This window comes from Columba livia, chromosome 1 (assembly GCF_036013475.1).
Source record: "Columba livia isolate bColLiv1 breed racing homer chromosome 1, bColLiv1.pat.W.v2, whole genome shotgun sequence".
In the NCBI taxonomy this organism is placed as follows: Eukaryota; Metazoa; Chordata; class Aves; order Columbiformes; family Columbidae; genus Columba; species Columba livia.
Window position 1 is genome coordinate 176,131,592 of NC_088602.1, and position 16,963 is coordinate 176,148,554.

Below are 16,963 nucleotides of genomic sequence, written 5' to 3' on the forward strand. Positions count from 1 at the left end.
CACTAATGATCTCTCTCCATTTAGAAAGCCAACCATTTATTTCTATTCTTCAGCCTTGTGTTTGCCTGCATGGGAGACTGTTCCCTCTTATCTCATGGCTACTTAGTTTCACTGAGAGTTTTAAGGGTAGGACTTCCCCAAAGAGCTTCTTAGAACCTAGGGCAGCGTCTGCCAACTGAATCTTCTCTGTTCCCCTGTTCACTGATGCCTTCAGAAAGCTCTGACACAACATAAAGGCCCAGTTGATCTTTCCACAAACATCTCACCTACCCACAGGCTTCAGCACCTCCGTGTGAGTGCCAGCTGGCCCCAGCAGTGAGTACGTGGGACATACTGGCAAAAGCAATGCTGATTTCTCAACTGGAGGCATGTCCTCAGGTTCACCTCTTATAAAAAAGGGCTCTGGCTCTGGCTCTATGAGCCTCTCAGTGATAAATGGAAATGCAAACATAATTTCTTTTTTATTTTTCCTGTTATGGCATTACCTTATCTTCTAAGCAAAGGTAAGTTGTTAAGACATCCTCTGCTAAAAGAAAGACTAACTAAATTCACGATAACAAAAAAAGCAAAACTTGAATTTCCACTTTGTGAGTAGCAGAACAAAAGAACCAGCTTTGAATTACATTCTACAATGTTCCTTTCTACTTGCTAAGTATCATGCTTCAAAAAATTTCAGAACTCCATTTGCACCACTACATCTTCACACACAGATGTTCAGGTTCAGAGCACTAGGAACACCACAAGCAGCTACTGTTTCTGCAAAAATATGCTGGATACTCAGCATTTAAAAAAAAAAACAAAACAAAACAACTTGGACTGAGTATTTACAACTTCAGGTATCGACAGAGAAAATTTTCTAACACTATTCCTGAGACATAACAGATATAAAATTATAATTAAATAACCCAAACTATTTACAAAGGACAGCTATAAGAAAGAGGAAATGACTTTCATGTACCTTCTTCATAGATTAATCCGATAATGTTCACAGCCTCCCTGCTTACTACAAAGATAGGGTTCTCCTCAGTAGTTCTGGGGAAGTGCTGTGCCAATCTCCCAGGCTCTAGTACTAAACGCCGACCTTCATATATCAGTTCTTGATTCTGAGATGGTATTTTTGTCTGTTTGTAGACCAACTCATGAAATATAGCAGCTCTATAATACAAACGATACATTCAGTAGTAGTTAGACTCACTACAATAGTTCAACAATTCAGATTTTGTATTATTTAAATAAAAATCCCTTTTACTTCTGATTAATTCATAACTGGTTTTATACATAAAGCATTTGACTTATAAGCAGCACAAAAAGCAGCGCACTGCCTAGGGCTCCAGGTTGCTCTGTTATGACAATAAATCCTATTTCCTGCAAAATACCAAACTTCCCTTTCTACCTCCGATTTTCCACCAAAGCATGTCTGTGTAAACAAACTTGCTTTGGCCTGGAGTCTGAAGGTCAGTAAAAACAGACACCACCAGATGACAGGAAGGAAGCACGCTTTAGTTTTCTCAGGCATACCCATTTCGTTAAGGGAGACAGACGGTCCCTGCAAGAGAAAACTCTATAGTGTTTCACATGTCAAAAAGCACACACCTTAAATCCAGCCTGTAAGCTAACAGACAGCCAGATTATCTCCTAAAACAGCAGTGATGAGGAAAATGAAGAGCACTTTGGTATTTTATTTCCAGCAATCAATGGATACAAGGAATAAGAATTTATAAACACTCCACTCTCGCTCTGCACCCCCAAAAAATATCAACAGACAAAACCTCCCACAAAGAAGAAAAACCTTAAGCACACTAACAGGAAGGACCAATTTGCCTCCTGTGCAGCACTGACACCTTTTAATACTGCAGCTCATATTCAAATAATCATAAAGGTAAATAACGCTAAAGTACAAATAGCAATTTGAGCTACAAGGAAGGCTTCTCAGCAAAAACAGTACTTGGGCTCTCTCAAAACACAGAGAAAGGCCACTGATTTTTGTATCAAACTGTAAAACAGAATTTTAGATTTTAACATCAACATTTGATGGCCATCCTAAATCGCACCAATTAAAAGTTCAGAATCCCTGTAAGAGTTTTATGTCAGATAGACAATGTGCACATATGTATTCTTGAGGATAAGGTAGGAAAAGTGAGAGTTAAACAGAGTCTCTGGAAAACTACTGTGTAAGTAAGTAAGATATACAAATGGGTGATAAATTGGTATCCATTAAGAACAGAGACACCTTGTAACATATCAAGGATTGTGTGTTCTGTCACTGATTAAGACCAAATTTAAGATCAGTTGACTTGACCTTCAATTATTTTGTTTTTATTAGAAATATTTTATGTTCAACATGCTTCTATGCACTGTGAATACACAGACGAATTACAAGCTTTCACTTCCACAGATAAACCACCAAGGAAAGGCTACCGAATTTGTAACACTGGTGATCTCAGGTCACAGTAACGTTCGCCCGAATATCAGCAAAGAAATGAAAACAGAGAGAACACTTACGTATTATAGCTGTGAATATAAACTTTGTGCAAGGTCATCTGCTGTAGTGAAAAGATGTGGATTATTATTCGGTGCAGTATATCACTTGTCTCTGCAAAAAACTGGTCAAATCCCCAGCACTTTTCCTGGTCTGCTTCAAGAATATTCGCAAGGACAGGTGTGAGCAGTACTTGCAAACCCCTAGAGGACACCAGGAAGACACAAGACAACTTGGATCTACTTTGACCTTTTTACCTTGTAACCAATTGCAATACTTCATGGGACACATCTCATGAATACAAACCTATTATCCTTGAAGAATATCCAGAGCTTTTTTACTTATTTTTCCCCTCTACCAAACAACAAAATGTTCAATGGTAACGTTTATTGTTTTTCATTAATACACATACTTTATCTCTTTCCTTTTTAGGCTCAACTATCAAATATTTTTTCCTTAATATCTGACAAATTTCACAGGCATTGGAAAAATGGCATGCAATTTAAAGACTACATTGTAGAGCTAAGGTCACCTTCTACCACTGCTGGGCAATAGTCTTTAACCCAGCTCACCTCACACACCACCATTTATCGCTTTGAAGGAAGCTACTGTCATTTATGGTTTGCTGGCTGAGCTGCTTGTGTGAGGACACTATGTTGCTTTCAATTGAAATCAGCTGGGTTAGCAAAGACTCATTATTTAAATTGTCAACACTAACAGAATTCATCCTGATTGACATAGGGCTAAATAAGCACTCCACACACGCAGCTCAACTGCTGCAAAGAAAAATATACAACTATTGCCTTACAGTCATCACTATTCTAGGAGAAAGGCCAGCTTCAATTTCTTGTATTTCTACTTTGAGAATCTGAATTGCAAGGACCTTTATGGATGCCACTCCTGTGTTATCATTAACAACCTCTTCAAAGGTTAAACATTATGTATGTATCAAACCTGAATCCAGCAGTAAAACTGGTAACATTCTGAAGCAAGCTCCAGTGGGTTACAAGCACACTGATGGCCCCCATTAGAGGTCAGCGGATGCTGTGTTTAAGCTCACTTTAGTACTACACAGTAAAAGCTGCTTAAATGCTACTTCAAAATATTACTGTAAACAGATGTTTAGTTAAAAAAAAACATGCTTCCTTTCATATTTAAAGCACTTCAATTGTATGGAATAAGCAAAGGAAACAACTATATATAACTTGCTAGTTCTGCACACTGTAAACTAATGAACTGATACAAACCAGACTTTCACTCTACACCTCTTATGGATCTTATCTGACTTTCAGAAAAGTTTGTTTCTAGAGTGACAGAACAGTTTCTGTCTCACTTTACCATTAAAGAAATATTTTTAAAGTACTGAAAAAGTCTCAGGAAGATAAACAGATAAGTGGGTTATGGGAGGTGTTTTTAAGATCATGTTGAGATTAGATCTTCTATGGCTCTTCCTCCTGAGTATTATGACATATGAAGCAAAAATATGATAAGAAAAAAAATCCTAAAAGATACTACAAAAACATGTTAAATGTGCTGACATGAAATGTTCTCTGGCAAAAATGCAAGTCTTGGAACTGCCTTATCATTTCCTTCCTACTGCCTAATCTTTTTAATATCTGAAGTCACATTGTTACAAGAAAGGGGGGCGGGGAGTGGGTATCACTTTAAAGTTTACTAAATCTTCATACTCCTTCCTGAGAGTGGAGAAAAGATAGTAATAATCTTTCTTCTACTCATACCACTTCAGATTCTCAGCTGTTCACTTGTAAATTAGCAGTCATAAAACTACTTGGACAGATCGGAAGAAAAACACTTGATAACCTAATAGTGAACTATACCAATCAATGGAAGAGTTTAAAGAAAACAACTGCAACAGCCAGATCTCTGTTCCAAAGACCCAATCCTGAGAGAATAACCAGAAAAGCCCAATCATGTAGCATTGAAACACTCTGTGAGAAGTTCAAACTTACTTTGAAAGACTGCAAGAAACAGGCATCTCCCAGCTCCACTCAATTGGTCCATTTTCTGCTTTCTGTATCCCAGAAATAGCACCAGAAGGCTTTCCGGTGATTATTTTATACCTGCGATATATCATAAAAATAATAGAGACTTCAGCTACTATCTCTCATACATACATATGTCTCGTAACTAATCCCCAATGGGATATCCATAATATAAATTCTACACAACAGGTTGGCCTAAATTCATAGGTGGTGCAATGATTAGGAAGCTTCACTTACAAGCTGACAGAGAGTGGTGCTAAAATAATAAACAATGAAAAGGAAACACTTTGGGGCATGTTGAAGAAGCAACTTCGTCTACTTCAGATTTGGGAAAAATGTAGGAGATATTTCAGGCATCACTGAAGGAAGCTGAAGTTTTTTCAGGAGTGTTAACTAATCAAAGTCAGATTTCCAAGGCAGTTCAATTTAGGCATTTACATTACTAACTTCTAGCATGTTCAATGGCAAGAGATAACAGCCACCACCAAGGTATTTGGGAATAAAGAAGGAACAGGAGGCAGGCTTTGAGAAATTCCTTTAACTTGGAAACACCTAGCAATTTGGCATTGTCTATACCAAACAGACTAGTATTTCTCAAGTGTCTCATGAAATTAATCAGGAGTGATAGGATTTTTCCAACCAAAAACTTCAGTTGTGTTTTCTCTTTTTGGAGGATGAGGTGCATACAAAACATATGTTCCTTGCTTATCTTGCAAGTGGATACAACAAGAAGAATGCCTGTTGGCAGTTCCTTAAACTAAGAAAACTGGAGTCAGCTTTGCAAGGAGTATCGCAGCAGAGATGTTATCAGTCTATCAGAGCTCCCAGGTACCACCTTGCTTTATTTTTTAAGCGCAACACACACAACAGCAACAAAATAGAACTACACTAAGATGAAACAGAAATCTATTCCAACCAGCACATCATAGATACAACATCTGTTTCCCATTAAAGAGCTACTCCTGTTATCTTCAGCCACAGTCTACAACTCTGCTACTGAAAAAACGTCAGTCTCACGAGCAGCACGTGCATTTCAAGGCTGCCTGGGAAAACAATCATTTAAGGGACAACAAAAATTTGCAGGACTGAAAACCTATTTTAGAACACAGTAATTTTGCTTGAATATCCAAGTTATATACACCACAGCCTAGTGCCACGGTAAATGAAATATGTGTGGAAAAAACATTAGTATTTTGAGGAAGCTCTGATGTTAAATTTAGGTCTTAAGGTGCCACACAGTAAAATCCTTGTTGAAGCTAAATGTTTGTACTGGTTTTGGCTAGGATACAGTTAATTTTCTTCATAGAGGCTCATATGGTGCTGTGTTTGGATTTGTGACCAAAGCAGTGTTGATAACTCAGGGATGTTTTAGCCATTGCTGAACAGTGCTTACACAGCATCAAGGCCTCTTCTGATTCTCACACTGCCCTGCCAGCAAGTAGGCTGGGGTGGCAGAAGTTGGAGGAGGACACAGCCAGGACAGCTGTGTCTCCCAAGGGATTTTCCACACCACATGACATCATGCTCAGCAATAAAACCTGGGGAGGGAAGTTTGCCAAGGCAGTAGTTGCTCAGGGACTGACGGGGCATCAGTTGGCTGGTGGTGAGCAATCGGGTTGTTTTTTTTTTTGCATCACTCGTTTTTGTTTTCCTTTGGGTTTAGAGAGTAGGGGGAGGTGGTGCGTTTGGTGGCTTTTTTTTATTATTTTTTTTTTTACTTATTAAACTGTCTTTATCTCAACCCACGAGTTTTCACACTTTTACCCTTCCAACTCTCTTTCCCCTCCCACTGCAGGGGAGCGAACAAAGAGCTGTATGGTTCTCAGCTGCCTACTGCGGTTAAACCAACACAACGTTAAAAAATGTTTTTCCTTCAATATTTTCACTATTTTAATGTTTACTATACATGTGTAGGATTTATTCATAAAAAGCATTTCACGAATAAAATTCACAGATAAAATTCTCCTTCTAAATTACCTACATCACTTCCTTGTTTCTACGAGGTCCTTCAAAGGGTCGGAAAGGCAAACTCCCTGTTGCAGCATGGTAAAAGGTCACCCCTATGCTCCACAGATCAACTGTTGCTCCGTACTTTTTCTGATGCTCTTTCCTCAAAACTGCTCGCTCATACATATCAGGATGCTAAAGAGAAAGAAACAGAAAAAATCAGAAGTCAGAATTGCCATATGAACAATATAAAGAAACAATCTATCATCTCACAGAAAGATAATTAGCCATTCTAAACTTTCAGCTCGTTAATTGAAAAGCAAAGTTAGCTTGTATCATAGATTTTGCTTAATTTATTCTGACAGAATATCGCAAAAGTGCTCCTAGGTAAGACAGCCACTTTTAATAAAGGTTTGCAAAAAATGCTTAAAAATTTAGCTAAAGTTTGACTACTAGAATAAGACACCACTGAAGAGGAGATAGCCAGTATTGCCCCAGATGATTTTGAAACAACAGAAACCAAATTAGAAAGAGATCCATAGCGGGGTAGACTATCAGTTATGATACTACACGTGGGAAAACATGGCAGGAAGACAATTATGCCTAAGGTGTTTGTATTGATGCTTCTCTGCCTGCCTCTCTTTGGTTAACTGTCAAGTAAGCGTACCTTAACTACACCCAACATCACCCAAGTAGCTCAAATGCAAACTGAAAAATATCTACAGAGATAAAGGCAAAGACGTTCATAACTAAAATACTATTGTTCTTCTTTGCACACAAGGCAACAGTGGAAGTTGGACATGGAAATTACTTAAAGGCTACTGTGCTCAGACCAGCAGTAGAACTGGCATGACCCAAGGTGAAAAAGGTGGAAAGTTATACATACAATGATAACACAAAAGTTTAAATACTAATTCCCAACAGTCTGATCTTCACCTACTCAACTCTCATCAGAAAGGGCCCCAGGCTTCCAACTTTTCTTTAACAGAAAGTGAAATCATATGGGCTTACTAAATACTCTTCTGTCCCATAGAGAGAAACAAATTGTTCATCATCTTCGAGTTCTCTTGCAGCACCAAAGTCTGTAAGTTTGTAAACAGACTGACCATCTTCACCTATAACACGCATTATGTTGCCTGGTTTGATGTCACGATGCACTATTCCATTCTCCCGGAGATGATTCATCCCAGCCACTTCAATTAAAAACAAAACAAAAACCAGAATTTATGTATGTATGTTGACATGGGCTGCACATACATTGAATTGTGAACTGAGGCTCAGAGACATATATGTTTGCTTTCCCACTGGGAAATGGGAACAAGAAGGGACACTCCATTAACAAAAAGATCATAACCAGAGAATATTCTAAGCGTTTTTGCCTTTTTTCTTTCAAACAGCTGAATTACAGTATTTCTTGCTCTCAGCAACATTTTTCCCATAAAGTAACAGATGAAAATTTTATAACAGGCAGACAGAGGTAAACCTCCTTATTTTTCTAATTTACTCTTCTGAGATTAATTATCATAGAATCGTATAATAGTTTTGGTTAAAAGGGGCCTTTAGAGGTCATCTAGTCCAACCCCCTGCAATGAGCAGGGACATCTTCAACTAGATCAGGTTGCTAAGTGCCCTGTCCAGCCTGGCCTTGAATGTCTGTGGGGATGGGGCATCTACCACCTCTCCGGGCAACCTGTGCCAGTGTTTCACCACCCTCATTGTAAAAAATTTCTTCCTCATATCTATCCTTAATCTCCCCTCTTTTAGTTTAAAACTATTACCCCTTGTTCTGTTGCTAAAACCCCTACTAAAAAGTCTGTCCCCATCTTTCTCAGAGGCCACTTTTAAGTACTGAAAGGCCACCATAAGGTTTCCCTGGAGTCTTCTCTTCCCCAGGCTGAAAAATCACTAGAAATCAGTCCAACATGTGACAAATGATCTTGAAAGAAACAAACAAAAAAGAATCATAATAATGCTTTAAAGAGAAATGGCTTCTTAATACAGCTATCTGTACCAATACAGACATAAAAGATCTGACTCCATATGACCATATTAATTTATTCAATTAGTTGATAATAATTTGAATTCCTCATCTCATGCTGTTTCAAGATACACAAAACAAGTATGAGTTCATTTTTCAGTCAACAGATTAGACTAAAGAGCAAAGTCTACATACCCACATCTCTCAAAACAATTAAGAACTCAGATTCTGGCAAACCAAAGGCATTAGACGGCTCTTCTAAAACTGTATATAAACTCCCACATGGACAAAATTCCATAACTAGTACTTTGTGTCTAGTTGTTGTCTAGAAAAAAAATTAGAAAAGGTAAGTCTGTGACTATTATGAAAACAATGTCAGAAATTACACATACCCACAGGATCTTACTTCAAAAAAAAAAAAAATCTGTAGCTAGATCATAAATCCCATTCTGGTGATATTCTTCTAAAGAAGTGCAGATGAATTTTTACATTGTTTCATGTATTCTAACTTGAAGAGGGGGGAAAAAAATTAAGAAAGGCTTAAGTTCTAGGCATTTAGAGGGTGGACAGCATATTGATGGGTGGACAAATGAGAGACTATAGCACAGAAGAGCAGAGAGCAGTAATTGTCCTTCTTTCCTCTTTACTAATCTCAGCATCTGGGTCACTTCAACTGATGAGTCTCAGTTTCAGGACAACCACTGCAATTCATACTAACATACAGTTCCACATGACCTATGTTATTATTTTACTTGGTTGGAAAGCAAAAGCATAAAATTGTCAGGAATACTGAAATACCTCCGGCTACCAGTATGTATTAAATATCCATACATGCAGATAGCTTAAAAGTCCTAATTCAAAATAATGCTTAGGACAGTGGCTTCTTGAGTTGGCTTTGAAGAATCATAACCTACGCCTAAACACTGAAAGCAAGCACATTCTTTCAACAACAAAAAGAAATAAAGAAAAAACAGTGGTGGCTGTGTACGAGTATTTATATCATCATATACGTTACCATTCTTTAAAAACGTAGCTTAATCCTCTATAGTAAACAATAAAGCAAAAATGCAGTTACTGTGGTTACTCCCATGCATCTCAGATCACAACCACAACAATTCATTACCTCTTCTTCAATAGCAAACAATTTGACAATGTTCTTATGATTTAATTTCTTCAGTACTTCAAACTCTCGCATCTGAACATCGACAGGACGAAGGAAACTTATACTGTTAAATACTTTGACAGCATATAAATCCCCAGTTTTCTGTTCAAAACAAACAGACAAATCACTAATCAAACAAAAGCAGAAGACTGTAAATGTACACACACCCATTATTCAAGCATTTTGAGAACTTCTGTTGTGCATACGAGCATACTGAGATTAGAAATAGCTCAAAATAGTATTTTGTGTTAAGGTGGGAATTAAGATGCTACTAAAAAATTTATATATATATATATGTATATGTGTATATATATGTATATGTGTATATATATATATTTGTTTACCTTAAAAGAGACTAGAAGCAAACAGACTAGCAAAACAGAAACTCAAGGTTGGCCCACAAAATTTAAGTGCTTTTAAAATACAGAACAGTTAAGTGTAACAAAGGCTACATGTTTAAGAATGACCCATAAACTTAGCTGAAAAACATTTTTTCAGCAAGAGGTAAGCCACTTGCACAAATCAGTAAGAGACACAAACATACTACAATTGAGAATCATGGCTTGCTTAATTTAAGACACAACTTTCAGAAGCTGAACGCTGCTCTCTTTTTCTTTATTGTTCTGTTTATACTGATAAAGCAGTTCAGGTTTTTGTTTGTTTTGGTTAGCTTTGTTTTGTTTTTTCAAAGCAAGCAGAGTTGAGCAGTATGTATCACCATGCAAAATCCTGAAACAATTCATACCCACATAATAAGTGACAGGAGCCACAGTCATGAGCTTAATCAGAGACTTAAGTTCTCAGGTGAGACAAAGCCCCAACATGCTCAGGCACCCACAGCACTGGCTGAGTGCAACTTCTGTCCCTCTTAGGGCAAAGAACCTCCCTGTGCCCACTCTAGGAACAAGCTTACATTAGCATCCTTTGTGTGACAGATTCCTTCTAGGGACAAAGCCTTCCTGTGTTTAGACTGGTTGTGTTGTACAACACATAGAAACACTGTAGCTTATAGATAATTTCACGTTGATCTCAAATAGACCATCGTTACTATAAGGGAAGGTTACTTTCACAATTAGGCTTATATTCATTTTGTGAGACTATCCTGAAATTCACAGGAACGGAATGAGCTAAACAAGTAAGGTCATTTTAGCCCCTCACTCAGGTTACAATATATACATCAGTATGTAATTTACATGGCAAAACTGCTCAAAGATGTACCATTTTGTACTGATTACTCAAGGTATGTCACCAAGATGGTATCCTGGACACATATGAAGTATTGACTTACACGCAAAGATTAACAGCAACTTCATCTCATGATAATATGTAAGAATACTTCACTTATGGTACAAAATCATAAAAATCACAAGAAATGGGGTTTAAAAGAAGAGGGAAAAACTACAAAAATATAATTTAACAAAAACAAAAATAACATATCATGTAATAAAAACTGATAAGACTTGTATTTCTATTTATATTCTTAAGCAAGGAGTATTATTTCCACAGAACTGAAGAATGAAGGAATGAAGAATTAATAAGTTAGTATTTTACAAGGACAAATCATATAATATTTAAAACAAATACTGAGAAATAACTGTATAGAACTCTAATTTGACAGATGAATATTAAAAACTTAAAACTAAGTATTAAGTTATAAAGATATATTTGCTTTAGGCCTAAATCTTGAACAGCTTGTCATTGATTTCATGACGCTATTCACATATGAAAAAGTTTCAATTTTATGTGTTACTCAGATTACTAATTCCTCACAAACCTTATGTCGTCCCCGAAAAACATTTGCAGTAGCTCCCTGTCCTAAAATGTCAGACAACAGCCAGAGGTAATTCGGAGTGCTCTGCATCTTTGCTCTTTGATTAGACAGTTTTCTTTTTCACCTTAAAAACAGAAGGTTAAAAATATAGTATTATAATGTAGTAAAATATGGAGGGGGAAAAAACCCAAACAAACAACCACAACTCCAAAGACATACAGATATGATTAAGAACAACCAAGCAGAAGAATAATAGGACAAAAAAAAAGCCAAGCTCAACAATCAAAACTAATGCCATAGACACAACATCTCCCTGCATTTGAGGTCTTTACTCCCCAAACTTTGTTTGAAAAATCAACTGGAAAAGCTAAAGCTTTTTAATTCCTCTTCTGTTGTACACAGGTGTTTACATGACACAGTAACAAAAACTATAGGAAAGGGTCACAAACACTTGCACAAGGTCTTCTAAAAATTAGCAAGACCTGTAACTGAATTCCATTTTTTAATATATATGCCAAAGAACAGACATTAACGATTACGGCAGATACGTATATAGATCTTTCAGATCACTTTGGCTCTGGAAATTGCACTTCAGTACAACTGTAAAGGAACTGGACTAACTACTTACAGAAAGCTATACTTACATGAGCTAGATAAAAGTCACAATTAACACAAGTATTTTCAGCTACTTGCTAGAACTACCAACTACTACTGGAAGGGGCATTTCTAAAATTTAACATTTGGTATGTCACATGATTTCTAGAAAGACAGCCTGGCTTCCCCACCCTTCCTGAAACTTAAACCGTCAGACACTCAGGTCTTCGCAGATTCAAAGGAAAGAGAAAAAAAAAGTTTCATTAAATTAAAGCAATTTAAATAAACATTAGAACTGCCAGATTTCCCCCTTTGCCAAAACAGCAGAAGCTGCAGGTGAATAATAACCTTACTGTTTTGGTTTAAATAAAGCACTCATTTTGCCATTAAATCTAGCAAAATGCACTAAGATCAAAGATGTAGGTCCTCAGATCTAAAAAATACTAAGAGCAAAACAGGAACCAGACCAGGGGAAGGCCCTACACCAGCGGCCTTTCTTCACAACCTGGCAGAGGACCCCGCATCAACCCATGTTAATTGATAACAGCTAAGTGATACTCGGAAGAAACAAACAGAAAAAGCCTTTCCTGTAGCTACTGGAAGAAGAGCTTTGACAGAATTTCCTGTGTGTGTTTGTTACGAGAAGGTGGTTTGCATTTTTGAGAGTTCCTCAGTGTACCAGATGACAGCACCCAAAGCCACAGCACATGGGCTGCAGGGGAGCAGAGGAATCCACAGTGTGGCCACCACCCCAGCCACAGCAGCACCGGCCTGTGCACCGTCCCTGGTCATAACCCATGTCATGCTGCAGAGACAGACATTTCCTCATGACTTCGAAGACAGTTCTCTATGCTTAGCGACTGCAGATTTCATACTTTCATTTACCTATTTGCTCATGTAAGACGAGGAGTTTCTTGCAAAGCTGTCCCAAGACATCCAGGCAACTACATGTAGTATAGAGAATGCCACAACACAAGCAAAAAGCATCACTCCAAACTAAATTCAGTCATTCAGCAACACCATTTTTAAAATCTAGATAAAGTGCTTAATGCCTAGAAGGGAATAAAAGGTTTTATCTCAGGTTTGAACCAAACAAACCCAAGAACGTACCCTAAACCCTTATAATTCTCAGTTAACTCTGACAAGACAATTTGCAATAGCAGAATAAGACAACTTCTCCCAGCTAGAAATTACTGTAGGTGCCGAGGAGAGATCTCTGACGCAGGCACAGAAAGCAAGGAAGAAGTCTGCAAGGAAATAACACACAGCCCACTCTGTAAACCATTTGAAAAATCTCCGAGCTAAAAAATTCCTCATAATTAGAACCCTGCTTTTAGCAAGCCAGCTGGTACATTACCAGTAAACATGTATTTTGTAATATATTTCAAAGCAACATTCGTAAGACCCATACCAAGACACAGAAACATAATGAATCCTTTTCTAAGCAGACAGAAAGTGCACAGAAGGATTAAGTAAACACAGTCTCTCCAACGATGACTATTCAAATACTAAAAATATTAGCAGTCTATTAGAGACTGAATTATTATCTTGCCCAAAGTGACAGAGATGAGGTAGCTCATGTACAAGATCAGCTCTCTTCCTTTACCTTTTTACTTTCTAATTAAATTTGCATGAAGATCAATGGGTGAAAACAAAACAAGCCTGCAACAAATGAGGTTGAATATCGTTAGATGGATTAAAAACAAACAAACAAAACAAAACAGCAAGTCACTAATGAGTTCTCAGGGTCTGTGTTTTTTTCACTTGTAAAAGTAGAGATATAATTATGTCAGTACTAATTCCAGGGTAAATATCCAGTGCCAAACCAAAGTCCACTATTACACATTATTTGTAAAAATACTATTTTCATAATAATAACAAAGCCTATGCTCTTTTAGTAGTCTTCACTTTGAAGGCATAAAGTCTCACTCAGCTTTGATTTTAATATTCAAATTATAATAAATTTGATTAAACAACTTACATAACATGTTAGCCCTCCTTTAACACGTTTCCTTTCTTAGACTGATTCAGAACAATCTTTACTAAACACTCCGCATTTGCTGAGGTTTCTGTTCACATCTTCCATTATCTTTCTAAATCAATTCACTAAGAGTTTCATATTAAAAAAATATATCTCTGAGATTGGTCCTGTCACTCGATTTAACGCTGAACTTTCTATTTCCTCACTTAAGGTCATTACATCTGATACTAGGTGAGTCAGAAGTTCCCTACACATATCTACAGGTATTTTTCTCCTATCAGCAGTTTGACCTACTGTCCCCCATGGTTCATTAGAATTTCAAGGGTCTGGGGGATGTTTGTTTTTTTTAATATATTTATCTGCTTCTGGTAACACTACTACTTCTTTACTTGTCAGCAAAGGAAATTGTAATAGAAAAAGACTGCATTGCTAATGTGATAACTTTTTTCCAACTCTCAGTGCTTTGAAGCAGGAGTACTGTCTGCTTCTAATTAACGGCAAGAAGTTTGCTGCTACCTCAGGCATGTGGGGTGTGCAAAGTAGGTACTTCCCCTGTTAACAGCTGCAATGTGCAAGTTCACCAGGCAAGTAGGGGCAGATGATGGAGTTAAAGCAAAGGCTCTTTCTGTCTACAGGCAAGATCCTATATGCAATCAAAGCTGACAGGCAAGGTGCTGAGGTGCCAAATAAATGTTATGTTAGCATTATACAGTCTGGTAAACATGAAGGGATTATACTTTCCTGTATGCCCTTTCTTAATGCCTAGAAAGTAAGTTACTCACCCTGAAATTCCTGCTTTTTATCCCTGCTCCCTTAACCTGACCTCCTTCCAGGGGGTTTCCAGTCCAACAGCTAGTATCTGAATTACCAAAATACCCTGCTCCGGGCCACACAAGGTGCTGCTTGAACCCAAATGAAACAGCACACGCTCCAAAGGCCCACAAAACAAATGTCAAGCCTGGCTTCAGTGCTGCTCATCACCACTGCGTTTCCAGTCCATAGTGGGAGAACAGGCCTCGGCCTCTGCCAGGGGCAGCAGGTCCTGAAGGCTCTGACGGGCCACGGGTGGCCTGAGCAACCCGGCCAGCCCCACACCCAGAAACGTGGGGTATGGAGGACGCAGTGCTGGAGCCCATCTCCACAGCAGGACATCGCTCCTGAGGTAAAAGTTTAACAACTTCTACAATCCACAGAGGTGATGCCGCTGCCTGGGGAAAGCATTACACAAACCGCAGGCAAACATACGCCGGCTCAGCTTTCCCCACCTCCCTTTCAGACTCCAAAAGTAAATTTGACGGGTCGCATCCACCGCGCCCTGCCGACATTCGCGGGACAAAAGTCACGGCGAGCAGGGCACGGGACGAGCCCCGGGCTGGCCGCCGAGGCCGCAGGCCGGACACCGCCCGGCCCCTCGCGGGCGGGGCCGCTCGGCCCGCACAGCCCGGCCCGCTGCAGCCTCACGGGGCTCCGCCGCCGCCCGCGACCCTCCGCAGCTCCCGGGAAGGCCCCGCCGCCACCTCGGGAAACCGAAACCACCTCGCCCCGGCGGCGGCGCGTTGAAAGCCGCTTCCCCCGCCACCCCCACCGGCGGCAGACTAGGGGAAGCGGCTGCCTCCGCGCCGCCACCGCCCACCTCGGCTCGGCTCGACGCGGCCTCCCCTCACCCTGCCCGGCCCACCGGCCCCGGCCCCACGCACCCAGCCGCCTCTCGCCCTGCCTGCCCAGCGCCCCGGCCGCTTCCGGCTTCCTGCAGCGGCGCTGGAGAGGCGGGCCGGCAGAAGCACCGCCTCGGCCGCCGGTACCTCCCGGCCTGCCCAGCCCGTCCCCGCCCGCAGCCGAGGTGCGCGGTGGCGGGGGGCGCAGAGTCACAGAATGTCAGCGATTGGAAGGGACCTCGAAAGATCACCTAGTCCAGTCCCCCCACAGGAGCAGAGATGAGCCTACACAGGAAGGCGTCCAGGCGGGTTTTAGAGTATCTCTAGAGAAGGAGACTCCACAGCCTCCCGGGGCAGCCTGTTCCAGTGTTCTGGCACCCTCACCGTTAAGAAGTTTCTTCTCAAATTTAAGTGGAAACTCCTGTGTTCCAGTTTGAACCCATTACTCCTATCACTGGTTGCCACCGAGAAGAGCCATCCTCGTGGCACCCTTTACATATTTATAAACATTAATGAGGTCACTCCTCAGTCTCCTCCAAGCTAGAGCCCCAGCTCCCTCAGCTTTTCCTCGTAAGGGAGATGCTCCACTCCCTTAATCATGTTTGCCGGGGTCGGCTGGCGGGGCTCCATGTGGCCACCGCCCGCTCCGTGGCGGGGTGAGAGAGCGGCGGTGGCGCCTGGGGCGAGAGGAGCCCGAAAGCGGGAAACACCGAAAAATGCAAGTATGACGTTCCTTAAAAATGGTCACTCCGGGTATTTCAGCTGGTGTGATGTTCACAACAAGCTCGGGCCGGTTCCGGTGGGGTTTCCGTGGCGATTTTTTGCTGCGAAAGCGGCTCAGCGGCGGCTCCGTGTGTCGCGCCCGCCCGGGGCCGCCGGAGTCACGCGTGTCCGTGTGAGCCGCCCTCACGGGGGCTTGTTCACGGGATGCACAGCCAGGAGAAATGTTTCTCCACCTCGGGCAATTTCTCTGTTTCACTCTTCTTAAACCTCGCGAAGTTTTGGTATTTTTCATGCATTCGTGCTCTCGCTTATTTTTTACTTAAATGTTTTAGAGCAAGCTTCCTTGGTGATTTATATCTTGCTATTTGTGTGTGTGTCTGTTCAGTAATGTTGCTGTTCCAACAAATGGTCTGTACAGCTTTTATAAGGAAAAACATTGATAAAGTTTATGACTTATGCATACTGTAATTGAAGCATCATTTTGCATGGCAATACAGGGTGTTTCAAAACTATGGATCCAAACCACCTTGTGTTGTGACTTCAAATTGGCTCCATCATTTTGAAGCACCTTATAGTAAAAATAATTATTTTTCTTTCTGCCCAAGACTATCCTTTTCTTTTGATCCTCTGCATTTCCTGTTTGGAATTACCATCTTCCCAAATTTTAGCA

At 40.1% G+C, this 16,963-nt stretch overlaps 1 protein-coding gene across 3 annotated transcripts in view; it reads right to left on the bottom strand.

The window, feature by feature from the left end:
• Positions 1 to 15,732, bottom strand: part of TBK1 (TANK binding kinase 1) — a 30,373-nt gene extending 14,641 nt beyond the window's left edge. Inside the window, exons 1-10 of one of the 3 annotated variants that reach the window (XM_065048577.1) lie at positions 15,613 to 15,709; positions 13,541 to 13,596; positions 11,344 to 11,464; positions 9,531 to 9,671; positions 8,603 to 8,732; positions 7,441 to 7,622; positions 6,464 to 6,624; positions 4,450 to 4,560; positions 2,503 to 2,682; positions 959 to 1,155 (exon numbers count right to left, since the gene is read on the bottom strand). In XM_065048577.1, the coding sequence (XP_064904649.1) occupies positions 959 to 1,155; positions 2,503 to 2,682; positions 4,450 to 4,560; positions 6,464 to 6,624; positions 7,441 to 7,622; positions 8,603 to 8,732; positions 9,531 to 9,671; positions 11,344 to 11,430 (1,189 nt within the window). In that variant the 5' untranslated portion in view covers positions 11,431 to 11,464; positions 13,541 to 13,596; positions 15,613 to 15,709. Of the gene's footprint in view, positions 1 to 958; positions 1,156 to 2,502; positions 2,683 to 4,449; positions 4,561 to 6,463; positions 6,625 to 7,440; positions 7,623 to 8,602; positions 8,733 to 9,530; positions 9,672 to 11,343; positions 11,465 to 12,819; positions 12,931 to 13,540; positions 13,597 to 15,612 lie in introns of those variants that run through there. The other 2 variants (XM_065048578.1, XM_021283963.2) reach the window with 2 other exon arrangements.
• Between the last annotated feature and the right edge of the window lie 1,231 nt (positions 15,733 to 16,963).